The 27,463-nt window shown below is 40.3% G+C and overlaps 1 protein-coding gene across 1 annotated transcript in view; it reads left to right on the top strand.

Annotated features, from left to right (window-relative positions):
* Positions 1-5,189: 5,189 nt before the first annotated feature.
* Positions 5,190-27,463, top strand: part of met (MET proto-oncogene, receptor tyrosine kinase) — a 69,959-nt gene continuing 47,685 nt past the window's right edge. The window contains exons 1-2 of the mRNA XM_082539215.1: positions 5,190-5,521; positions 7,002-8,193. Coding sequence (XP_082395341.1) covers positions 7,003-8,193 — 1,191 coding nt within the window. The 5' untranslated portion in view covers positions 5,190-5,521; position 7,002. The remainder of the gene's footprint in view (positions 5,522-7,001; positions 8,194-27,463) is intronic.

Here is a 27,463-nt window from a genome sequence, read left to right as displayed (position 1 = left end):
GAAAACATAACTTGATCCACTAAAGCTTACAAGGTGAATCCAGGGCATCTTCGTTTATGCCATGCATAGCTTCTTCTTTGTTATTTTTGTACTTCTCAGTAATTACCTGTCAATCAAATACTGAGAAAACGCGGTATCCTTGGAACTGGTCTTGATATATCTTGAACAGTTACTGTATACTAACAACTACTGGTACAGGAGCTTATATAGCCAATGTTGTGAAGGTGAGGACGAAGCAAGGAGATACAATTTTAAAAAAGAAAAACAGTAATCATTCAATTAAAAAAAAAGTCTGAGTTTTACATTTAATGGATCTGACGCTGAAGCTATAGTCCTCTAGTCTTTTTTAACTGGGTCTAATTCTGTGCTTACTTATATCTGTAGGGTAACTACTGAGTAACATGTACCAGTTGTGATGAGACAAATACATATGGGACAACTTCAGCCTCTTTAAAACACAAATGAAAATATACACGATAAAAAAAGAACATAGCTTGCTAATGTGATATTCAAAGATTTAAAAAAAATAATGGAAAAATGTACGAGTGGTCAGAGGTATTATTGGGATTGAGATGCAACTGGATATCATCTGCACTGAAATGAAAAGCAAGCGTTTGAGTGTGATTTCACCAAAAGCGAACATAAAGAAAATAATACCAGGCCTAACATTGAACCTTAGGGAACTCCACAAATCATTTATGCGAGCATTTATTTGTTCGTTTTATCAATACAATAATTCTTACCATGCACTGTAGAGCTTTCACAAACTGAATATTGAGCACTTACCCATGAAAAACATATGAAGTCATTTTAGGCAGTTTTAGGTAATCTACACTATATATCAGGATTATATATTATAGTGCAAGAAGAATGACAAATTGTGTGCTGGATAATATAAATATATTATCCCATTTGTAAAGCAGAAGGCTGTATTGCAAACAGAAACAAACCCTATTGTTATTGTTATCTTAAAAACTGTCAAAAGTGTGCACGGTCCTCATCTAAGAATTTGTATTAAGTATTTTTTGTTCATTCAGGCACTAAAGCACAAAGATAAGCTGGGTGTAGAATCATGTAAAGCAGTCTACCAAATTAATTATCACTAAAGTTTGCACATTTTAGCTGTCAAATTAATATGTCTTTGAAAAAAAAACTGGAAAAAAAAAACCGAACAAAGCAAATAGACATTCAGCATGAAGGCCAGAATCTCTGCTGCACTTTCACGTGCTCTTAAGTGTGGTTTGTTTTAGTCAAAGCTTCCACACATAAACAACCAGGGTGGGAGAGTAAGAGCTCTCGAATCATTCTATAAACTGTTTAAGAAGAGGGTGACACAGCAGAAATGGAGATGAAAACAGAGAATCTTGCAAGCAGAGGAATTTTGCAATCTAATTCGATTGTATTGTAGAAACTACTTGCAAAAAAGAATAAGGAGAATGAGAATTTAAAAGTAGAGTCAAACTACTTAAACAGAGAAAGAGGGGTTTTTGTAATCATTTATAGACGTAGCAGATATCATACTGAAGGGATATAAAATGTTGCATTTGTATATTTTAAGTCATTCTTGGTTGTTTCCAGATACACTTAAATCTGAGCATGTCTTAAGGATGCAAACATTTTAAATCAACAAAGTTTTTTGTTTGTTTTGTACACAGTAGAAAAATTGATGAACTACGTGGTTTAAATTTTGAAGACGTTGGACACGCTTATTTTCTTTTCCTTCATTATTTTCTTACCTGCACTGATGGCCTTTAGTGTGTGTGGATATGAGCTGTGTTCTGACTCCATCCATGGTAAGTCAGATTGGCAGATACAGACATAGAACGCGGCTTATTGACTGGCAGTCCTGCCCATCTGTTGCGAGAACCATTTCCTATGATGTGTGAGATTTTAATCTTTTGATTTCCTTTTTCATTAACAGCCCTTATATCTGAGACACGGGTAGTGGAAGATGAGCGGCCTGATCTGTCTCTCTCTGTATATGAAAATCTGGAGTCTGGACCTCCAGCGCTGGGGTTTGATAGCTGGTGAGGAAGCACTGTAACCAAAAGGTGACTAAAGGTTCATTTTAGACAGGAAACAATATGACTAACAATGAGCAAGACCAGTGTTTGTAGAAGAAAACAGAGTGTTAAAAGCAATACTGTGCAATATCTTCTCTTTCTAATAGTAACTGGATTTGATGAACAAAAAAACACACTTTAAAGTATGAGGGTGATAATTAACCACTTTAAAATAACTTGTTTTCCTGGCATCTTTTAAAGCAGTCTGCTTATTTATTTTCTGCAGACTGAAAATAAATCCATGTGCCATATTGCTTAGGATCATGGTGCAATGATATTATTGTAATATGCTGTGTATGTAACATATGTAAGATTTATGTGCGTTAGATTGATATTCTGGAGGAACCTTTATAGCACTGTGCAGGGTTTTCTATTGAAGCTGATCATAATTAGCCATACAATGCATTAATGTAAGTACATATAGACAAATAGGGTGACAAGATGGGAAATTTTTAAGAACAGAAGCAAGACAAATTCCACTGTAGTGTTTTTTTTTCAGGCATCAACATGCTGAACTAAGAATTATGCCCTGTGTTCATTTAACCTGTAATGAACTGTTCTGTTGCGTTCTTTTATGAATGATCCCGCTGATCAACTGAGTGATCAAAGCGGCACACTCTTAATCATAGCTCTTCTCCATGAGGTAAAGAACTCCGAGAGGTAAACATTCCATCTGGAGAATGAAACAGCCGGGACCTTTGATGGGTCAACAGCATCAATCAGAGTTTACTGTCCTGATCAGCGCTGAACCAGGGATTTTATTGACTGTGCAGGTGATAAATAACCTCCACTGAACTATATTTGGGTGAAGAAGAATGATCCACCTCCCTGGTAGTCTCTCACTTTTGCCTATGAGATTATTCCCTTTAGTTTCCATTCAGTAGCTTGTAAATTATTCTGGCAGTGCGGTCACTTCATGCTTTAAGAAAAGACGCCTGTTTGCTTCAAGTAACAGCAGATGGCGTCATAATAAGTCAGATACACTGACTGAAATAGATTGAAATAGATGAAATAGATTTTAAATGGTTTAGTGCAATCAAAATTGGCAAACAAAAAAATATGTTCTTTTTTTTACTCGACTTTAGCCCTGCAGAATTTTTTCTCCCATATCGTATGTTGACGTCCAAACATTGCACATTGCAAACATTGCAGCCCTTGTTGAAAAAGGCTCAGATTTGCTGGTCTAACACCAAAATAGTTTTTTCAAGGTTTTCCATCAGAGTTTGTAACCGTGGCTCTAATTCTTCCACACTTACAGAGGTGTACCACTGACATTTCGCAATAAGTACAGCTTTGTGCACTGGAGACCTGTCAAGACATGAAGACAGAAACAGTTTTTTCTCCACACTCCTTTAAACCAGCAAAAGGGTCAGTTTTTCTCTTCACTTTCACGTTTTGATCTCAGCCAAAGTGCAGCCTGGACCACATGAACAGAAAATAGAACTTAGTTGTTGTGTTGCAGGTGCTGTGGGTGCAGATGCAGATCATTCCTGCAGTGCACGTCATACACTGAGGTTTCCAAACTCTGTGTGTGACCATGGTTCACCACCAGACCAAGCTTTTCCATCATCGTCTTCTACTGCTACCCAGCACGACAAGAACATGAGCCAAAACAGAGTTCACCACCACAGGAGCCACACAGACACACCCCAGGGGTATACACTCACACAAATGCACACGCCCTGTGTCGGACACACCCCTTGCCAAGCGCATCAGAAATGCCCCGAGGTATGGCAAAACACAGTTGCTCCATCAAACATTGGCTACAGCAAGCCAAGGAGTGTATGAAATACAGTCTTGCATGTGAGACTAAAACCTTTCTATCTTCTCATGCACAACAGAAGGTACTAAAACAGCTGAGCTGAACTGAAACTTGATCCTAATTGCACATAAATCTTGCTGTGATTTCTAGCTTCATTATGTTAGTGCATGAAATAGCTCACCAGAAAATAAAAACAGAAACTGTCAACCTAAAGCTTTGAAGCATCAAAAGTTGCGCTGTCCATTTATTATGCTCTACTTGTATAATCAGTGTTCTCAGTTTTAACTTTGAGCTCTTTTTAGAACTGTGTCATGTATATGGTATTTAGGATTTTGTTGCTTTATGAGTTTTTCCTCCTTTGACAATAGTCAATGAATGATGCACATTAACAGGTTAATTGCTCTCTAGTGTTGTCAGAGATAACCATGTTGTCCTCTGGGAAATCAAGGAGGAAGGCTTACTGTTAAAAACTGAGAAAAGTAGTAGGAGGAAGGGAACTATTACTCTGTCACGTTACTTTTCATAACTGACATCATTGAAAGAGCTGTAAATCCAGTTTAACACTGAAAATGTCACAAATTCCACCACTGCAATGCATTCTTCCCCATCTATTAGCTTCATTAAAGCCTCACTGTGCAGTGAGTGCAAAAAGCCACCACCTGTGCAGATCCACAGCAGACTCCAAACTATTAATTCTGCATACACACTCTCTGTTTTCAGGCTTTCCAGTCTCCAGTCCGAATGCCCTCCTTTCAGGAAGTGGGACAAAGGAATTTTTTGAGCTGCCCACTGTGATTCATTGCTGACACACACACACACACACACACACACACACACACACACACACACACACAGTAGGTTTAGCCTTTATTTTAACTTAGCTCATTATTCATGGCTGAGTTTTAACACGACGACCGGCACTCTGACTCAGAGGGCTTCTGGAGGAGAGTCAGGTGGAAGTTGAAAGAAGAACTCTTCTTCTAGAAAGAGTTTTGTTCACGTTTTCTTTGTTTTACTGGCAAGCAATGCAGCATCAGAAAATCTAAGTGTGCAGTTTTAAATTGGTTTGGTATCGTTTTTTTAGTCCTAAGAAGTAAAAAGGAAACAGATTTATATATATATATATATATATCGGCTAGTAAAGAATGTACTATTGCTTTAGTGCAAAAGAGCTGGAATTAAACAAATGTAGGTTGTTCGAAGTCACAAGATAATAATGCACAATTATAACATTTTATTAGTGCTTGATATTCCCAGCTCGAACACGTCGTTAATGCTTAGTTTAACAGCTCCTTCTTACATGGGTGTCTGCATTGCCTTATAGTCATAGACCGATTAGCTTCTGCAGCACCTGAAGAGCCGCACGGAGCTCCAGTGGAGGAAAGGAGGCGGGGCATTGCGCACCACGAGAGGAACTGAGATGTGAGCGGGTCTCTCTGCTGGATGCAGCCAGAGTTTAGTCCCACGCGTTTCAGCAACAGCAGGTCCACGGGCTTGCCTAAAACCGAAGGGTTTAAAACTAAATTGGAAGAAAAAAACTTTGCAGGGGGTTTATTTGTTTCACCGGGAAGCGAGAAGAAGAATCCCGGGTCACTCTGGATTTATTGAGAAAGTCTCAGTCTTGAGAGATTGTCCAGCGCAATATGATTTGAATCAACAAGACGTACCGCACTGTTGCTCACTAACAGAAAAGCAGGTAAGTTTGTTTCCAACTCCGCTAGTTTCCAGGATTTTTTTCTTTCTTTCTTTTCTTTTTTTTTGGATATACTGTATATTCGTGGACCCTGACCCTCTCCTCCTGCTCTGTATATCGCAGCCTGTTTGGAAATGTTTTTTCTGGCCCCTCACACCATTTCACCAACTTCCCATTTGTGTTTTCTGAGCCTCTAGCCATGACTCACTTTCCTTTCAAACTGAAAACATTTTCACTGTTTTCCACCTCGCCTTTTGTCTTTTGGGGAAAAAAAAGAGAAAGAAACAGTCATGCTTAGAGGTTGTGATCTTTTTGTGTTTGCTGCAGGTGCACACTAATGTGCCCCCAATTACTCATAACAGATAAAAAGCAAGTCTTTGCTTCTCTTGACCCTGTCCTGGGATGAGAATGTTTTATAATAGAATCCTACATTGTTTAATGCTTATTTTCTTTGGCACACTATCGTCACCCTGCTGTGTTATTCCGTTTTTGACATGTATGAGTACCGCTTCATGTTTTCTGCCTTCAAGCACCTGTTAGTGCTGTCAGTGTGAAAATCTTCTCCGTGAAACATATGTTGCATCTGAAAGCTGAGTTTTCTCACCCAGACTTGCTCTACAATAGCAAATGAGCTCGTACCGTTCAGACATGATATAAATCAGGCAGATAGCGCACACTGGGGGGTTCTGAATGGTCTTACGCATAGCTGTGGGCATGAATATAAAACCCAAACTAACTGTGCAGCACGTTATTGGCTTATTTTGGTTTACAGCCTGGGTCTGTGTGTATGAAGCCACATCCAGACCGGGAGCATGAAAATGCGCATTTTGCCAATTCCCTCTGGTGTTGCTGTTGCCCCCCCCAACAACCTCCCAGTGGATTACCATTTAGTTGGTGGGGTTATTTATCATTTTGCTGGAAGGTGCCCCTTGCCTTCTCCCTCCCACCTCTCTTGTTTTAATTGAGTTTATCTTTGCTCCCTTGGGTACTTGCTGTCTAAACTTAGGCCAGTGCCTGCTTCAGCGTGTAGAATGGCCTCCTCTCAGGGTGATTCACTGCTTTGCTTTGTGCTGTGGTCACATGGGAGCAGAGCAGAGCAGAACAGAAGTGCTCGCCCAAGTCTTGTTGCTTGTTCATCCAGTGGTCAGTGAAGGCAGATGTTCAAGTGTCCATGATAAGAGGACTGATATCAAAGTTTTGTGTCACCAAAATGCCTCCAGTGACTTGAGTATGACTATATTAATTGCTTGTGGTGATGTGAGTAAACCCTGACTTTACTCCCTGACAGAGTTCTACTTGTGAATCTAAATAAGGGATTTGAATCTTCCAAATCAGCACAAACTGGAGCTTTTTCCCAAAAGTTCACACTCTACACAATTAAGGCCACCTATTCAGAGAGGCATGTGATGAATGCTTTAGTGCTTGTTGTTATAGCAGCGATGTTTTAATAATTCATTTCCCGTGTCTCTTATTTCTGGAACAGGATGAATTTGCTTCATGCCATCATGTTGCTGTGGGCTGTTCGCTCCAGCGTGCAGGGCCAGTGCGATAAATCATCAGAGGATACCAAACTCAACCTCTCGGTCACCTATGAGCTCCCATCGTTTACTGCAGAATTCCCAATCCAGAACATGGTGATACTGGATGGAGTCATCTATGTTGGTGCTGTAAACCGAATATATGCCCTGGCCCCAAACTTGAGAAAGCTGTCGGAGTACCACACAGGTCCGCTGCGTGCCAACGAGACCTGTGGCCAGAAGCTGAACGGAGCAAGCAGCAGTGGAAGAGTAGACAACCACAACATTGCCTTAGTAGCAGAGAACGTTTACGACAAGGGGTTGTACAGCTGTGGCTCAGCAGATAACGGTGTTTGCCGCCGTCACGTCGTGGATGATGGCGTGAGAAAAAGTGTAGATGAAGAAGTCTACTGCTTTGCCGACAATAAGAAACTAGAAACCGGGCAACCCGATGACTCAGATGTTGTAGTCAGCCCTTTGGGCTCCCAAGTGCTGAATGTGGAGAGCAATGTCATCAAATTTTTTGTTGGGAACTCAGAAATTCCCGGCAGAAGAAACATCTCAAGCAGTGCAAAACATCCCCATACCCTTTCTCTGCGGAAAATGAAGACAAGCCAAAATGGTTTTACTTTCTTCTCAAACAGATCATACATGGACCTAATTCCATCTCTACGTGGAAATTACTACCTGCGCTACGTTTACTCCTTCCAGAGTGGACCATTCACCTACTTCCTCACCGTGCAGCAGGTGAGCAAGAACTCTCAGGCCTACCACTCCCGCATAGTCCGCATGTGCTCCACAGACTCTGTGATTCGTCGCTACGTGGAAATGCCCCTTCAATGCATCAGCACCAACAAGCGACGGCGGCGCTCTGGGACACATGTGAAAGTGTTTAATATCTTGCAGGCAGCCTATGTCACTAAAGCAGGAATTGACCCGGAATTCCAGAAGCTCATGAAGTTGGAAGAGGACGATGATGTGCTGTTTGCTGCCTTTGCCGAAGGAAAGCCAAACTCTAAAGACCCAACACCTAATTCAGCTGTTTGTGTGATTGCCCTGAAAAATATCAACGCCATGTTCAAGACCTACATGGGAACATGCAACACCATAGAGCCATACCACTTCACTGGTTTAGACAACATTTCCTGCTACAATGGGGTAAGATCTGGGAATGGGAGGGGCTTACAGTTCAGTAAAAGTCATTGTAGACCAGAGGTAGGGGAACGCCAGGTCTCAAGGCCAGTGTCCTGCAGGTTTTAGATGCGTCCTTGATCCGACACAGCTTATTTAAAGGGCTAAATTACCTCCTCAACATGTCATGAAGTTCTCAAGTGGCCTTGTAATGAACTAATCATTTGATTCAGGTGTGTTGGCCCAGGGTGAAATCTAAAACCTGCAGGACACCAGCCCTTGAGGTCTGGAGTTCCCCACCCCTGTTGTAGACTTAGAGGGGAAAAAAGAACAATCCCATTTAAATAGAAAAAAATATTTGGAAATAATGTTTGTCTTGCTTTTTATAACTTCATAGCGTTTCTCCATTTAAAAAAACAAAGCAATGTCCATGTATTGTTTCAAATATTTGGTCTTCCTAAGATATAATCGTTCTTGCAGTTATGTTCCAGTACAAGTCTGCAATGACTATCGCTGCATTCACATGTATTTTTATGGCACTTTTTATGACTAGAGTGAGTTTTCCTGAAGGAAGTTTTAGAAGTGTTCCAGTGAAGTTTTACAAAGATGTCTGATTTTAATCTTTTGGAATTATAGACTTTACCTGTTAGACTAAATCCCATTTAGTTTGTTGGACGTAGAGACTGTAAGTTACTGGGTGGTCTCAGGTTCACACAGGCATTGTATCTACTTTGTGCTCGTCTAAGTTCCCTTGAGCAAGACATTGAAACATAACTTTGACCTCTGGCACCTGTTTTTAGGGGTGTACAGTGCAGTCTGTTGGTCAGGGGCAATTCTCGCATTGTTGTGGCTCAGTAATCCAGCACACTGAACATGAAATTATAGAATGACAAGGAGCCAAAAAGTCCTGACCTTCAACTTTAATTTGAAGTTGTTAACGTACATATTAGATAAAGACTGTACAGCTTGTTGTCATCTCAAAAGACTCATTCCACATTTCATGTAGATTGTTTTTATGCCAAAATCACCAAATGTTCTTGCCCAATCTGTCCAACTCATGATATGCTTTTCATATGCTAATGAAATATCATTTTCTAAAATAAGCAAAAATAAGAAAGAAACAGAAAATGTTGAACAGCAAAAGATCAGTGTGGATCTTTCCGTGAGAGAGTTTATAGTTTCAGTCACTGAAAAGGACCGAAGTATTAAATAAAATTACATTTTCATTGTATGTTGATTGGATCAACATTTAAAAACATCTGCCTGATGTTGTGGGCCCTTTGCTCTGTTCTTCAAGTCAATACTGAGAAGGTTTTGGTGGTTAAGCAAATTTCCTGCTCAGAGAGGCTGCTACTGTCAGAGAGTGCAGTTGTCAAGTTAGGAGATGCTTTGCTCAGCAGCAATTTTTAGGTGGGTGCAAGTCAGAATAACATCCCCATAATGGGAGCCCAGGTTCCAGCATAAGACTGCATTGTAACGAGATGAGTAGCAGTAGTTACTTAACTAACTGCTTAGTGTTTTAATGTTGTGGCTAATGGATTTTTTTGGTTTCTTAAAATTTCTTTACTTTAATCTGATGTGGAAGGATCTCTGAATTAAATCTGAAAGTCAGCTGTAGCTAATATGCTAGAGAAGTCCCCCCTCCTCCATTGCTGTTGCAAAATTGTTGAAGCTGGTCATCTTTTCTGCTTCGCCTCTGTCCTCTGATCTATCAGCAATGGCCCAATCAATCGGCTGAATCACCTGATCAATAACGACATGAAGTTAACTGCTGACCACCCTGACAAAGGGCCTGTCAATATGTGTACTAGAGCTTGCCCCTCCGTGACTTCATCTTTACTTAACCTCGGCATCAGTCAGTACTGTATATCACCAGTCAGGCACTGGATTACCTCGATATATTATGCAGTGAATAGGTTGTCAAAGGGCAAGCACACACAGGAGTAATGAGAGAGTCAAGTGGAAACAGCCAACACACTCCAGAGGAAAACTGCTGTCAAAACACTGGGCGTGTGTGTTACTACAGAGGCTGTTTTTGTGTCACGAATTGGCTTTAAAATCGTTGGATTAGCCTTCATAGTAGCAACGTTTATTGCCGCTTGACTGCAAACCACAACCATGCACCATATCTGGGGTTAAAAAGCATTTCTGATTGATGAGGTTTGCACAATTGATCCTTTTTGTTATAGACTGTGTACTCCAGTGAGTGACTTTTGCATACTAGGCTGCTGTGTTTTAGACATTTTCTCTATCTTTCTAAGTGTCCTTCTTGTACAAAATAAAAATCAATAAACAGACAGTTTAAATTAGCTTGAAATGCATAACCCGTTCCAGTAAACAACAAGTCTGCAATATAGTGTAATCCTCATGAGCAAAGATTTGTTTACATTCAGCTTTTGCCATTGCTTGCATGCTTATGGCTTAACAATCCTATTTAATGAACCTTTAGAAATGGCATGTTTGCAGAACTGTGTTTTGAATAGTCTACATACTTATTCCATTCCATTTCCCTCACACAGACTTTAAGAATTGCAATTTAGTTTTGAACAATCACCTTGCTCTCATTTAAAAAGATTCAGTCAGTGCTAAGTTGCTAGCCTTCCATCTCCTGCTCCGTGAGAAGGAAACAGGAGACAACTGAATGTATCGGCCGTAGCTTGTTATCACCAATATCCGATTCAGCTCATCAAAGAAGGATAACTGATCCGGATCAGTGCATCCCTAGTCATTTAGAGAGTCTTTTGTTCTGTGGTCAGAGTATCTCCAGCTCTAGGTTTGTAAACTGCAGGTGCCAACAGTTGTTCTTTTGGTCTAAAGATCCATTGGACTGCCATTTGAACCAAAACATACAACTGATGGAGAACTGTGTCATGTGCTGGTACACATCGTGCAGCAAGGCTGCAGAGAAGAACAAGAATACCATCACTAGTTGAATTCTAAGACTGCAGAGTTTGGTGTCTATCCATGGGATGAGGAGCTCACCAATGAGGCAGATGATCAGGTCATTAGTAATTGCACAAAGTGTGTGTAGTATTATATATTTATTGCTCTAAAAGGTGTGAGTACATGTCCTAATGCATGCAAATTCAACCTCATCCTGCTGACACGTATACAAACTTTTCTTGCTGTGTATCAGTTTTCTTCTGCAGGTCTTTTTTTCTGATGGATTCGTTCTTTTCTGGACACATTACCTCGACTAAATGTTCATTAAATGTTCACTGTTCCACTGCATCAGCAGATGCGAAATGAGCAGAAATGTAATTCATAAAACATTCCTCCAATGTGCTACAAGTGATCAAAATCTGCAAAGCTGTATCTTGCCAATCTGCGGTCTGATCTTTTAGTTCTGAATGTGGTGAATTTTTTTTTCTTTTCTTTTTTTTTTTTTTGATGGGACCTTACAGACAGACATGAAGAGTGACACGTGGTTGAAAGGAGATTGAAAGCAGCTTTACGAATACATGCACATACGTGGTGGGTGGGTGTTTGTGTACATCAGTGCAGTCCTGACAGCTATCAGCAGCAGAGATCCACAGGGGAAAGTGAGGAATGCTGGGAGCAAGGGATGGTGGGGGGGCGGGGGGGATTTGAGGGCAGTGCATATCTGACTCTCAGTGAGCTGTGATGAATGGCTGGGGGATAACAGGGCATCAGCAGCTGGGTGGAAGATGATCCTCTAAACCCGCTGTGGCGGCCAGCCACACTGGCAGTGTCTCTGCCCTGCTTGCCCTGGCCCCCACCTGTTACCGGCACCTGTGGGAAAGTGCAAAATGCATCCACGGCAAAACAGTTTCATCATGATGAGCGCAAATTTGCAAAAGTGCATTGGTGTTTAAAAATTAGAAGATGCGCTTTTAAAGTTTGTGTCATTGTAAAAACAGGACTCCCATTGGGAGAGAGCGGGGCGGGAGGGGGGAGTTTAAAAATGGAGAACTCAAAACAAACCACAGACCAGACCTTGTTGCTCTGTGCATCACTGCTGAACAGATGTGATTTTTTTTTTTTTCCCCGCTGCTTAACAGTGAATACATTTGGATCCTGAACCATTTATCTGCTGTAAGCTCACAAAGTTTGTTGAGCTACTGTGCGCGGGATCAAAACAAAAATCTTCCTGTTGCAAATCAAACAGCTCCCACCTCAATCTACTTCGGCTCCAAACTTCTTGAAAAGGAGACGCATTTATCAGATGGCAAACACCGAGCATACCCTTTTCTCTCCTGAAACCACAAACAGCAATTGTCTGTTTCCTCTCCTTGACAGGCTCCATAAAAACTGCTGTTTTGATCACTGAGTGAGAGTGCACTATTCCATTATTAGACATTCTTTCCTCTTGACTCAGTTGATTACAGGGTGACATCAGTTTTTGCTGGAGGTACAGGAGCATCTCCGTGCTGTGTAATTATCAGAGGACTCCTTCTGTTGTCTCTTTGTCATTCACTGCAGTGCACACATTTTGATTTAAAAGTTGATTTTAAAAACTGCGCCTCGTTCTTTCTTTTGCAACTGTTTTTGCTCACTGCTCCTTATTTGGTATCCTGACACAGACATGCAGCCACTGTTGACTTTGTTTCATTCGTCTGCAAAAAAAAATCTGGGGTTTCAAAGTATCTCAAAGTTTGAAACTAGAGTTGCACAAATGCAGCAGTTCAAGTGCCGAATTGCTGCTGCCAAAAGAGCTTTTACTTTTGAATTTCTCTTTTATTGCTGACAGTCCTCGTGTCCTCGGCTGCCAGGTTAAGAAACAAGCTGTAACAACAAAAGGCTATCGAACAACTGTCCACCTGATGCTCGTGCTTTAAGTATGGCGTAGAGTCATGGCTCCCCTTAATAGATTTATGACCTATATTCAGTGGCATATGGCAGGTAGACTCTGTTATCAGGAGGTTTGTGAGAGTTAAGCACAGCCATAAATTCATGAGCTGCAGACATTTGGAGGATTCATACTTAGGCACACAAGAGGTTATTTTTGTCAGTTGCTCCACCAAACTGTGTGTTTCTGATGGAAGACTCCCAATAGGGATCTGGATGAGGTTGAAAGCTCAGTGTAAGAGCATGTTTGAAGTTTTTAAGTGCTGGTTGTCAGCTCAGACGTGCCTCTTAACTCCATTTCAGGCAGCAAGATATGATAAATGTTGTAATGATGAGTGGCCCTCTTTTCAGCTGTCTTTGTGACAGAAAAAATCTGCTTTTTAATTATTTCTGCAGGCTTATTTCTGTCTGCACGCTCCTCTCAGTTGCATGAAAGCCATAAAACTGAAAAAATAATAGATAATGTTAATCATGAAACAACTGAGCAACCAGGAGCAACTTCTATTTACTTTAATATTAGTTTATAATAAATTAGATCTATTGAGGTTGTATAGAGCAATTAAAAACTCCTAATTATCAACAGGTAACTGCTAATGAATCCATGAATTTCTTCAAAATTGAAATAAATACGATTAGAATTTGTGTGCATGCTAAATCCAAACAGGTTTTTGAGTGCTTAATCATCCAGTCTCATTCTTTTAACTAATTATCTTCTAAACACATATGCTAAAATGTAATCTCAGCTCAGCGATTGAATTTGATTAGTCAGATTTTATATTTCACTTGTCCTCCACCTCTGAGAGAAATTCACGAATATCAAAAGCACTCTTTAAACTATTGATCCGGCCCCCAGAATGTGCTGTGTCCTGACAGTATTGCTTTTGAAAAAGACACGCGAAGCCATTTTCTGGGGTAATGTAGTGTGCAGGCCCGTGGCAGGGATTTTTGAGCCTTTCCTTAAGTCTACTGAGGGAGCAGAAACACTTGAGACTAGAAATAAAGAACAGCCACATTCGGGGTCAAAATTATCATCGGATTACCATTGATCTGAGAAAACCCACCAAAGGCTGATTGCTTTTAAATTGAATTTTGGGCCTGATTGATTATAGTGCGAGTAATATAATTCCAGGAGGGAGACAGTTTTGACCGACGATCATTTTAATTAAGCTTCTTGTTTAAATGAACAGGTTTTAAGTGGTGGCTTGAAGAAAAAAAAACAACTGGCAAACAAGCTGCTACAGATACTCACCCAGTGATATTTTGTTATGTGTCTGATTATAAAATAGTAAACGTCATTTTATGTGGTTTCAGGAATTCACAGGTATTTAGTTGCTAGATGAGATATAATTTCATTATATTTGCAGATAAAATTTTTGTATACAACACTGAGTACGTACTGTAACAGCTACCTCATTAAAATATGGAACACAAACACTGCTGGAAAGTGTTTTGTTCCTTATTGCCTCCGTTTTTAATCATTAAAAACTCTATTTCTTCTACTTTTTGCACCTACACTTATGAGGTTGTTACTTTATTTTACAAATAAAGGTTAACATAGTATAACTATAAAAGTGTAACTATAAAAAAACACTAACTCACATGACCTACACAGGTAATTTCATTAGACTTGTCTTTTTTGAAAAAAATGTGCCTGAAAACTACAAAACAAACTGGATGTAGCTGAATTGTGTCCCCAACAAAGTAAGTGGGTAACCTTTATTTATTCACAGCTTGTAAAAACACAGAGAGGTTTAAGTATTGGGGGGGGGGGGAACAAATGTGTATGAAACTGTAAAATGCATTATGTCAAGAAAATACCAAGACACATAAGAAATGTAATGTATCTAATGTGACAGCAATTACTGAGAAATCAATCTTCACTTTACGTGTCCCAGATGTTTCATAGATTTTTTTTTTTTTTTTTGTACTTTTCCACTGACCTAATGAGAGTTTCAGGTGATTAGATCCACAGCTGTCAGACAATAGATGGACTTATTGCTGCAAATCTCTCAGTGGTGCTGCTGATTCACTGGGTTCTGCAGTGAATGTCATGATTTTCAGCCCCACATGCCCAAACCTGCTTATGACATCACTAAGCTGGTTTTTGTTCATTTAAACATATGCATGAAACAGATGTGGAAACAGCAGGCTTTATTAAAGCAAAGGACATTATAGTCATCATTTAATGAAGTCACTTAGTTGTTGTTGTTTTGTTTTTGTTTTTTTGCATGTGTGTTGGGAGGAATTTTTACTTTTATTCACAGAGGACAGTGGTGATGAACAGGAAATGTGGGGAGAGCACGTAGGGGAGTGACATGCAGTAAAGGCCTGTTGGCTGGATCGACTCCATCTGGCTGTGATGAGATTTTACTCCAGTGGTATGTGCCCTAAACATTTGGCCATAGGGTTGACCTAATACACCATGACACTTGAACAATACCTAAACATTTACCACTAATGGCAGCCAGAAAATGCATTATCAGTGACTGTTTTCTTCACAAGCTATGGTGGATTTAGCTCTTAAAGAATTTTCCATTTCACTTCCAGGATAGACAGACATGTAACAGGTGCCCGCATATACAGAGTAGAGAGAAGTGGCGGTAACAGAATTACAGAGTACAGACAAATGTGCATGGGTTTTCTCACAGCGCTCCATTTTCCTCCCACAATCCAAAGACATGCACAGTAGGCTAACTGGCAATTCTAAATTGGCATAAGTGTGGACTTAGGTGTGAATTGTTCCCCTTTGACAGAACAACAGGCTTGGATACTCACACCCAGTGATTCTGAATAAAAAGAATTGATGGATGATATGATAAAAGGAAATGATCTTACATTTTTGTGGTATCTGATGAGTCTGTATGTTTATGTTACTTTTGGTTTGTGGCACATGCACCTCCATCCTTTACACATTCTGCGTTACCACTCATGCCACAGATTGTGTTCACATGTCCGGGCCTGTTCGTGCCATTGCTCAGTTGGGTGCAGAACCCGCCGCTGCTCACAGCAAGCGGGTGCGTCTCCGTCTGTGTACAAGAATCGACAAAAGAATGAAAATAGCAAGTTCTTGTCCTGTCCTGTCGCTCTCTTTTTACTGCTCGTAGGCCAGTGTTTTGATAAAGAAGACATTGCATGAGTGATTGTGAGAACGATAAGATCAGAGCTGTGTTCCAGTAAGTTGCATCTATCTCTTTACATATGTTAACGCAGAGCTTTTGTGCGTGTCTGGACACCAGGTAAATAAAAAGCAGAGCTGGCGAAATAGGTTAGGTTTGTTAACGGATCAACTGAACACAGCAGCGTAAAAATGAACAGAAAATAGGATATGCACATATATGATTCAGTGATAATTGTAGGGACAGAAACTAAATCATCAACTATCCTTTGAGTGATTCCAGCTGCTCAAAAATGAGAAAATCATATATTTTATTGATTTCAAAGTCTGTGTGAAACTCTGATCTATGGGCAAAAAGAAAAATAGAGAAAATAATCAAGCAATTTGCTGATAGTCAAGATGTTCATTTGGCTATAAGGGTGAATCCATAATAATGTTCAACCCATGTAAAGTACTTTTTGTGTACCATGACATCTTGGGAAATTCTTCATGCCCTAGAGCAAAACATTCTGACTTGCTGTGAGGCGGTAAGAGCTGGCAGCTCTGTATTCCTCCATTCTCAGAAGGGCATTGCATCACCTGACAGCCATGTTGGGACAGGTCCCCTCTTCAAAAGGAGAGGCTTGGTCAGCACCCACTCAGGAAAAAAAACATGTATCCGATGTCTTGGTTTCCAAAGTTTTACCCTCAAATTAACCTCACCTTGGAGTTGTGCCAATCACGACAAGTTGTGCTGCTACTGTGAATCATTAATTTTTGACCAATACGTGACTAGCGGTCACCTTACAGAATCTTTTTTTATTTTCTTTCAGTTTTTTTGCTTGTTAAAGATAAAACTGTTGTGCAAAAGTTTGCCTTTTTTTATCTTTTTCCAACGCTTGCAGCGGTGGTGGGTCATTGTGAGCCTGTTCACGTCTGCAGGCATTTCCAGGCAATTTTCCACATGATTCCACATTCAGTCAGTGTTAATGTTTAGTTTGAATCCAAATTGTTAATTATTAAACCAGGAGTTCAGTTTCTTGTTTTGATGGAAGAGTGCGTAAATTGTTTTTGCATAGTCTTTTGTATGGATACCTTATCTTTGTTCCCTAGATAAAGACGGGTGTAGTAAATATGCAAACGGTTGATGCCTGCAAGCTGTCTTTCAATAAGCAAGGTAGGAAATTACCACCAGCCAAACATCAGCCAAACAGTGGTAAAATTAGGCCACAGCTGTTAGGATTTTTATTGCTAACTACAACGGGGATGAAACAAGCAATTTAACCCCTTAACTTATTTTATTTTCTCTATTTTATTTTAGAGTTGTTAAATTCATGTTATTTCTTCTTGAACAGCAGTGTGAACTTTAACTCTTCCTTTAATCTCAAGGATGATTACACTTGGAGACGTTTACAAGTTTTTTCTTTTTAAGCACACATTTATACGTTTTCTGTAAACATGTTATCAAATGGAAATATTCTACATGCCTTATGCATCATTTTAACTTTCAGGAAGACATATATGGTATCTTTGGAAATTTTACAGTCTGCACTTTAATTTAAGACTTTAAACATTTCTAATTTTGTTTGGAGGCACGGCATGAATTTGCAATGACCAGTTTGCATGTGACACTGTTTTCAGTGACGAGAAAGAATCTGTGGAGTGTTTTTCTTTCTTTTGTGCGCTTTTTAAAACAATTTGATGACCATTTTCAGATGTTGATGTTTAAATAAACCCAACTGCGAAACCAGTATTTTTTTTTTTTTTTTAATGGTTATTTTTGAAAACATCTTTTTCTGCGGTTCACTGATATAATTCTGAACAAATTCTTTGTTTTTCCAACCAATCATTGGTGATCACTGTCACACTCATGTCATATTTCTGTTTTGACACGGTGATGCAAATTAGATACTTTCCTCATATGCCATGCCACTGAGTCTTTCATCTCCAATCTGATTTTTTTTTAAATGCTTCCTTTACCAGCATGGAGACACTTGCCAGCAGTGCCAGAAGCCATTTATGATACACTTGTTTAATGTCAAATATGGAGGCGTTTTGCTCCGTGGAGCTTGTGAATCAAGGCCTCCAAGCTATTTCCTAATCAGCTGCATGCCTACTACTCGTCTATGTCACCACATAGTGATATCCTGCTCTGAAATGAAATAAGGTATGTGTCTGTCAGGAGCACCCCCCCGCTTCCCTCGTGCTCGAAATAAAGGACCAAAAGCCTGTCCTGAGCAGTGGCCTCACCTCGACCCCAGATCACTCTTACTTCCTTGACTCTGGGTCCTTCGGGCTTTGTCATAAGGTCTGTCTCCCCCTTTGAAAAGCTCATAATCGCAAAGTTCACTGGAGCAGCAAATGATCGTGGCAGGCCTGCAGCCACATTAAACTGGAAGGACAAAAATACAATTTTACCTCATCTCCTTATTTCTGAAGATATTGGAAAAAGGCAGTGTGTGTAGATTTTCTTTCTTTCTGATTCGAGTCTGGTTGATGAGCTCCTTGATACCATAAAGGCCCATTGTAAAAACTGAGGCTTTTCTACCTCTAAATGCATGATAGCTCAAAAGAGTCAAACCAAAGTGAAATCACGACCCGTGGAGTCATCTCCTTTGCCCTGTGTGGACTTCAGTCCTGCAAAAAAAAGAAAAGAAAAAAGATGCATATTGTCACTGGATATAAATTGTGGCTCTCAAGCTTTGCAGATATTGGTTTTGTGATTTTTCACTCAGCCCAAATGAAACAGAGGGGAACTGTATTTTAAACATTTCCCAATTACAAATAAAACATTAACAGAAGTGACACCATGTCATTCAACAGGAAGGTCTCACCACACATTAGGACTGATCCTTCTCCATTCCATTCAACCAGTAATCCGCACACAATGCAAGCAAGGGATTATGCCAGAATGTGTACTCAAGTAATGGAGGAGGTCGGAGAACAAACCCTCCCCTCCATCTCACTGTCTGCACACTTGTATGGCTTTTATCCCCCTGCTGTGCCCCTGAACAATGCACCACAAACAGAAAAGGTATCTTGCCAATCCCTGGGACACCGCAGATATTGTCTTTGCAGGCTTTGATCTCACCTTCCTCATCAGGGATCATGGTTTGAATCATTTAGCGGGAAGTGGGTAAGCTCACACCTGAGGGCTGAGTAGCTTTTCTTGGAAATGAATACTGTGTTTTACAGTTAAAAGCCACGCTCTGTACACAGCTGGAGCCTTCCAAGATTGTTTTGATCATTTTAGTTTAAGGACTCTTAAAAAAAAAAAAAAAAACAATAAGTTATTTCCCAAAACAACAATTTGCTATATTTAGTTTGTGAATATAGAATTATTCTTCATTATGCCTGCAAATTTGACTCAATAAATGTTTTTATTGCTTAGGGAACAATCTGATTACCAGTTTGCATGCGAGTCAGACAAGCATTGTGTTTGCTAGGCTGCATCATACACCTACATCTTAATTTTCAAAGTTAAACATGGAACCAAGCCGTCATCATGGCACAGTCTTACTCGGATCCTCCATTAACAATTTCTGGCTTTCCAAACCTGATCCCTGAAGATCTTTATTTGTGCAAGGCGGTGAAAAGGAGGGTTGAGCAACTCTGCAAAGTTTGATGCCAACTTCCAGGACTTTTACAAGTGAGAAAAGTAGCACAATGCTGCATTGTTGTGTTCAAGGGCTGCTCTCTGAGGACAGACGCAATGCTAATATTTCTTTTGTTTGCTTTGTCATGCAGTCTTGTGTCTCAACTGCACAAATGGCTGCCACCTGCAAGCTGTCACGACAAGCTATGAAATATTTTATGGTGACTTCACAAAGATCTGCATCCATAAAGTAAAGCGCCTGTTTTCAGGTTTTTTTTGACGAGGTTTTGTGTGTGTTTTCATGGGATTTCTTGATTATATTTTGTCTTTTTATCACGAAAGCAGCTGGAGTTCTATATTTGCTTTTCTGTCACTTGGAGAAAAGACGCAAATATGAAAGGCCATGCAGCTGAGCAATAAAAGCCATTTCAGATTTAGTTGCGTTTGTTTGGTCCTCTTCAGCTGAGGCTGATCTGAAATCTCTGTGTGTAGAAGCACAGTGTGTCTGCCAGCACTATAGTGCAAGTGATCTTAGCTCATTCAAGACCACACTGAGTTGAGGAGGCCTGCGTGTGCAGACCTTATGTTGACCCTCAGCTGATAAGCTGTCTTGCTGCGGGAGCACAGGCTGGTGTTGTTTACAACCTAAGGTTATCAGGCTGCTCCTCAACGCTTGTGACTCGGTTATCAGGCTTCTCCTCAACGGCTGCTGTTGGGCTGCAGCTCTCCAGCTGCTGTTTCTTTTCCACATATGTGTGTAAGTCCTGCTGCCTGTAAGATGGAAGTTCACCTCTGAAATCTGAAAAAAGATGAGAAGCAGAGAGAGGCACTTGTAGCTAAGAATGTTCTGAGCTTTACATGGTAGCAAGAAGGGCGCAGGAGCCGTTTTTGGAAATTTCGGTTCACAGTGAAGTCTTCACTGTGAAGATTCTGCCAAGTGTCTGCACCGGTGGATGGATTTGATTATTCCAGACTGCTGGGAGGAGGAATTTCAGGAAAAAAAAAGATATTTGGCTGAATAACTTGTCACTTTAAATCTTGTGTGCATATCCCTGCTTCAAAGCCGATGTTGGCCTTCTCAGCATAAAGTGCTTGATATTTTGACATTTTCAGTGAAGCTGTTTTTAAGCCTGCCTCTCTGACTGAAGTAATCAGTGGGAAAGGGTAACGCTAATGCTAATAAAATAATGTAAGTAGATGATTAGCGCTCCTCGAATCTCCCTGAAAAAATCTCGACAATAAATCAGCCTCTCCTTCATGCGTATTTATGCCTGTAATTAAGAGCACATGTAGAAATGGCAGCTGCTTCAGTAAATACGACCAATCGTTCCACTTGGCTGTCAGCTTCAAGATCGATGTGATCTCAGAAAGACGTTAATGCTCTAAAATAATGTCTTGAGTGACTAATATCAAGGCTGAAAAAGCAAAAAGCAATGTGGTGCTCATTTACACCCTAAAATTAACTTTTGTCATTCCTCATTGACTTACAGCGCCGTCAGCTAGTATTAGGACAGGGTGTTTGGAGTTGTTCACATCTATATGCACCCACATTATACTTCTTGCCCTATTTTCTTTGGGGGCTATATAAAATGATGAGTGCATTTAGACAAAGGTTAACAAATACATATTTTCTGCAAAGGCACCCAGACTTTCTGATGGTTTCAGTTTATTTCTCTTGGTTTTGAGATATGTGTCTCAGTTTTGATTCTAGTGGTTACACCATCTGAAAAAAAGTTACATTATCTGTGAAAAATGTCTATTTTGTAACTATTCTCCTCAAGGGAACTTTACTTGTGAAATCTCCTCACAGCCAAGATGGGACACTAGTATAGTGTGCTAGGGTGCTAGGGACATTCACAAAGGAAGAGACTATCATACTGTGGCTATCAAAGACCAGGTAACGCCAGTGAAAATCACTGAGATACTGTAGCAGTTACAGGGGGCGTAACTGTTGGCTAGTGGGGGATAATCACATTTAATGAATCTAAACTTTGAGGTTAGTGATTCCTGCTGACTAGCATATGACACGGTGGTGTAAATGGAAGAGGATTACCTGTGCAACTGGAGCCTGAAATGTCCCCTAGCGACCAACTGTCAAGTACAAAGTAGGGCTTCCACGATTAGTCGACTAATCACGATTACGTTGACTATTAAAATCGTAATTAGTCGACTAATTTAATAGTCGACGCGTCGTTTGAAGGTTTGTAAGATCCCAAAAGACGCAGGAATAAGTAGTAGTATTTAAGAGTGTGATAACGGACTGAAACAGAAGATGGCAGCACTGCATGTACAAGGATGCCAGCTGCCGTTAAACCCCGAAGAAGAAGCTCTGTCCCAGAATTCATAGCGCGGACCAGCGCAGTTTCCAACAATGGCAGCAGCTAGTTAGTTTTAATATTACTCTTATTATTCTTTTTGGGTCACAAAATAAAGTTTAACATATTTTCAGGCGAGAATGTAGCTGTGTAAACCTCAAATATCTGCTCAGTTTATCAGGACACCACATATTTTCAAAAACGCTCCAGCGTTTTCGGAGACGTCTGTTACCCACTAGCTCGTTAGCTAGCCGGGGTTCAAGGCTCAATAGAGCCCGTGAGAACACCGGACTCCAGGAAAATTGTTTTCAAACCCACCGCTGTCTTTCGCTACTCAGGTTAAACATGTAATATAAGTCACTTAGATAACTTAAAAATGATATTATTTGGCTTTTTTAGTATTTTATTTGTTCCTGAGTAAATCGGTTTGGCTGAGAAATAAAGTTATAGTTTTTACACAGCTGACAACTGATTATCAGAAGTGTGAGATGCTCGAGAATCTACTCCGGTGTCCTGTTATATTTTAGATAGCAAGGAGTTTATTAAACTCCACCGAAACAATCTGCAAATGTCATTAAAATTTAATAAACTATCATCTTGTCTTTATTTTTAGTTAGCACATACCTTAAACACTTCAAGCTGTAAGCTAATGATAGTTATATAGATGCATGCTGGTGCAATAAGCTGTATGTTTTACGTCCAATGGATGCATGATCTGATTAGTCGACTAATCGCAGAAATAATCGGTGACTAGTCGACTGTCAAAATAATCGTTTGTGGCAGCCCTAGTACAAAGTGACATGTGGGCAGGGATTCTAGTTAAAGCATTGCTTTACAAACTGTGGGGTAGACCTCACTGATGAGACCAGAGCCTCTGAACATGGGGGTGGACCATTTGAATGAATAGGAGTTTTGGCAGTGAATAATAAGCTACCAATAAAACTGTAGTAGTACTTAACAAATAAAAGTCAAAGGGTAAAGGATTAGTCTAGTTAGTGTTTGACATGATGTTTCATGCACAAAATGCAAACCAAGCATGAAAAGCCTAAGTTTATATGGTGTTAAGTATCTCCAATATCCAAAGCTTTTATGAAACACCTAGGACAAGAGCTGTATGGAACAATACCTAATATCAGTCACGCATGGGGAAAAACGACCCATCTGTTACTGAAATACTATAGAAATTGGTCTCGTACAGCAATTGCAAAACCTCCTCCTTCTGTATGTGTGAATTCAAGAATGTATTAAGAAGTCGATCCCTCTGCTTCCCTTTTAATCTCCCTTTTTTTACTGTAATTGAAGCTACTGTGTCAGTCTGACCAAAACGTATATTTGAAGGTCAACTCTGGAAAGCTCATCTGAAGAATGTGCCATTGCCTTTCGGGAGAGGTGGAATCAAAGACATTCTCAGTGAGAAGAAAAAGTATCTTTTGGCTCCCAGTCTTCAAACTCAGCAGTCCATCATCCTGCTCCTTATTTTGAATTGTGCAAATCCCCAAGAAGAAGAGGAGAGAAATATGTTGATTCATGCTGGAGAAGAAGTTGCTCTGTCTCACAGAGGTGAAAAATCATCCCTCGCCGTGTTTTCTGAGATTATATTTTAGTCTTTGACTGGAGGGAGAGGAGACAGGATAATTATTCATCCGGCCAGGTTTCAGACAGTTAAGGTGATTTACTAGGGCTGAGAGACTGGAAGCTGCATTGTTCCTTTGTTGGAGAAAACACACACAACCATACACACACACACACACACCAGCAGATTATTTAGAATGAACTGAATCTGTGTGTGTGGAGGGAACTAAAGGAAACAGAAAAAAGAGAGGAAGGCAGTTAGTGGACAGAAGAATTAAAGGGGGATGAGGAGCAACATTTAGCTCAGGGACAGCTAATGGAGAATAGTAGAGGAAGAGTAGCTTACAAACACTTTCAGCATTTCCATGAAACAATAAGATTTGTTTTCATTATCTTGGCTGAGCAGAGAAAATGATATCCTCCTGCCTGTGTTGTGTGAGAATTTTTAGTTTAGTCAGGACAGGAGGTGATTTGTTTGGCATATTAGATAAATAAAGACAACAATCAAGCCATCTTTCCCCTTTCTTCATTATAAGAGTGACTTTCGCATCAAAGGATCAAAAATTGTCATGAACTGAGCGTGGCATGGCCTCTGAAATGCGTTCATGAAATGTAATTTTGTACTATATATAGTGAGTTAGAATAGTGTAAAAACAATACATTACCTCATTGTCACTTACCACACTGTCGTTTTCCTCTGTGTGGAGTTGTCAGCTAACTCTCGGGCAACTTAAATTTTTTTGGTTAAATGAGTTCTCCAGCAGTGCACAGCCTGCTGACTTAGTTCAATTTTGAAGTGACACCAGACATGACTCACGTGTGAATCTTCACTCACCCAGTTAATCAGAGCTGGTCAAATTGGTCCAGTTGGCAATTTTTCTGTTGCCAAGTAATTATTGCAAATGTACTTTTTACAGCAGGAATGCGAGCCACGTGTTTAATATCCTGACAATGGTGATCTGCTTTTACAGCTGCATACAACTGAGTGTCATCCTTGTATCTGTAGAAATCGAATAGTTGTCCGATAAACTGCTCAAAAAAATGAAAGCAACACTTAATAGGTTCTTAATAGGGGAAAACCCATGCTTGATGTCTGTATCATATGGATTTTGGAATGTGTTAGGAACAAAAATTATTTGACATTGTTTTAAATGAAAATGATCAACCTACAGAGGGCTGAATTCATAGATACACTGAAAATCAAAGTGATTTTATTCCAGCTACTCAAATGGTACTCAGTAGTTTTTATGGACCCCCAAGTGCTTGTATGCATGCCTGACAACATCAGGGGATGCTCCTAATGAGACACCAGATGTTGTCCTTAGGATTACCTCTCACATCTGGACCATGGCATCACTGCGCTCCAGGATGGTCTGAAGTGCAACCTGGTGGTGTTGGATGGATCAAAACTTAATGTCCCAGAGGTGTTCTGTTGAATTTAGGTCAGGGGAGCTCGGGGGGCCAATCAGTGGTGTCACTTCCTTCATCCTCCAGGAACTGCCTGCATACTTGCGCACATCAATCACTGTTGTACACCTGGAGGCACCCAGGACGCACTGCTCCAATGTAGGGTCTTACAATGGGTCCAAGGATTTCATCCCAATACCTAATGGCTGTTTTCCAGCCTGTAGAGGTCTGTGTGCCTCTACATGAAAAAGGCCCAGTGATAGCCTGGGTCCTCGGCTGAAGACGACCCAGACTATCACTTACCCATCACCAGTCATGGTGAACGATTTTAAGGGCGCCGTAAAGACGCTTTAACATCTATCACATGTGCTCAGGGCTAGCCTGCTTTCATTAGCGAAGCACAGGGCAAGAGTAGTTGACCTGCCAATTCTGGCATTCTGTTGCAAAAGCCACTCGGGCTCCACAGTGAGCACAGAGCCCACTAGAGGACGTCGGGCCCTCAGACCACCCTCATGAAGTATCTTCAGTCACACCAGTGGCCAGCGGGAGGTCATTTTGTTGGGCTCTGCTCATCCTATTCCTCCTTGCACAAAACATCAATCCTACTGATGGGTTAAGGACCTTCTATAGCCCTGTCCAGCTCCACTACAGTAACTATCTGTCTCCTGGAATCTCCTCCATGCTCTTGAGACTGTGCTGAAAGACACAGTAAAGTATTAAAGTATTACTAGTATAGTAATATATAAAGAAATATAAGAAGAACAGGGGGCAGAGATACTCCATACACAGAGAAGGAATTAGAGTATCATTAACAACTTTAGTAATTGTTTCAAGTGACAAAAGTGACTAAAATGGTTTGGGAAGTTTGCTGAGGCAAAGTTATTCTTCTTCAAAGTGTTTAGACAAGTTAATAATTAGAAAAGCATTGAGTTGAGATTCAAATTGATCTTACTATCCATTGAAATTCTGCAAAAATATAACAATTAGCAACAGCTGTTAAACTAAAATTAAACTTTTATAGCATGTATGGCACAACTGCAAGATGGTAAGTTTAGAATAAGTGCTTATTGACATCTTCCTAACTCAGTGTAATTGATTTTGAAGTTGATTGAAAAATGTATTGCTGTTTGTTTTATTTGGTTATCCATATATAATTAAACAATAACAATGTTTTTTTTTTTTTTTGTTTAACACTGATTCAAAGCACATGGGGGAAGCTCAAGAATTCTGAGTACTACATAACCACAAGCTCTACAAATATGCAGTGGTTGTTCAGATTAATAAAACTCAAATATGCCATACTTGTGTGGTTTAAGTATTTGGTTATTGACAAATACACATATGCCTCACATTTTTAGAAGACGTGGTCACATTTCACTACAATCGTCACATATTATTCTCCCTGTCTTCTGTTGGACCTGTTTATGTGTGCAGATGTTTTTCTCTACAACACACACTTTCAGACTGTATATTGGTACCAGCCACCTGTGCATTTTAAACACACACACACACACACACACACACACACACACACACACACACACACACACACACACACACACACACACACACACACACACACACATACATCATGGTTGTTACAGCTGTTGAGATCAGGTTGCAGAGTATCGTGCATACTGACTCCAGGTGGGGTACAGTAATGTGTGTCCCAACATAAGTGCAACAATACCCTGCTGCAAACATACACACACGTGTACACAGACATTCTGGGCCCATACGTGCGCACATTGCATTTGCTTTCTATTTCTCGAAAAACTGCATTCACACACACCCCAACGACAGCCAAACCTCCCTGCTGTCTGGAGTGTGCAATCGCACACGCGATCAAGAGGTCAAAGGTTATTTGAGGGAGAGTGCCAGCTGAGAGGCCAGCAGTGACACAGACCTCCTGAATTTCATGAGTGCAAGTTTGCTAACACAGTGTTATACCCCCACAACAACCGTTACATTTTTTTATATTAGCAAAAGTGCCTTTAACCTTTTTTTAATCATTTTCCCCTGGATTGGCACGGAACACACTGTCATACCGAAAGCCTCTGCTGGCTGTAACCCAGTCCATGCTTTATAATTCAGGTATTAGTGTATCTCTTCACACTGGACCCAGGAGCAACAGCGAGAATATGAAAGTGACATTGAAGCCTATGTGGATCACCTTTCACCCCTCTCTTGACTCTCCTGAGCAGTGCCCCAGGCTTTTGGGAGCTCCACAACGCCGAAACCCTATCGCAGGACCGTTGTTTTGGGGACAATAACTGCTGGTTAAGTACAGAGCAAAAGGTGTACAGTATCTCATGTATGTGCCCCGTGGTGCCTGTTACACGACTGGAAGACATGTTCACAAAAAGGCTTGAAAGATGTAGAACATCTTGCCAACACCATAAATCTTCTAAAAGATGAATGTAAGAAAAATGTGAAAATGTTGGTTTGAACTTAGAATTACTAAGGTCATTGATTAATAACACTTTTATTAATACTGACGTTTGA

Source organism: Aulonocara stuartgranti (genome assembly GCF_965226115.1).
Source record: "Aulonocara stuartgranti genome assembly, chromosome: 7".
Lineage (NCBI taxonomy): Eukaryota > Metazoa > Chordata > Actinopteri > Cichliformes > Cichlidae > Aulonocara > Aulonocara stuartgranti.
This window is presented reverse-complemented; position numbering and strand designations above follow the sequence as displayed.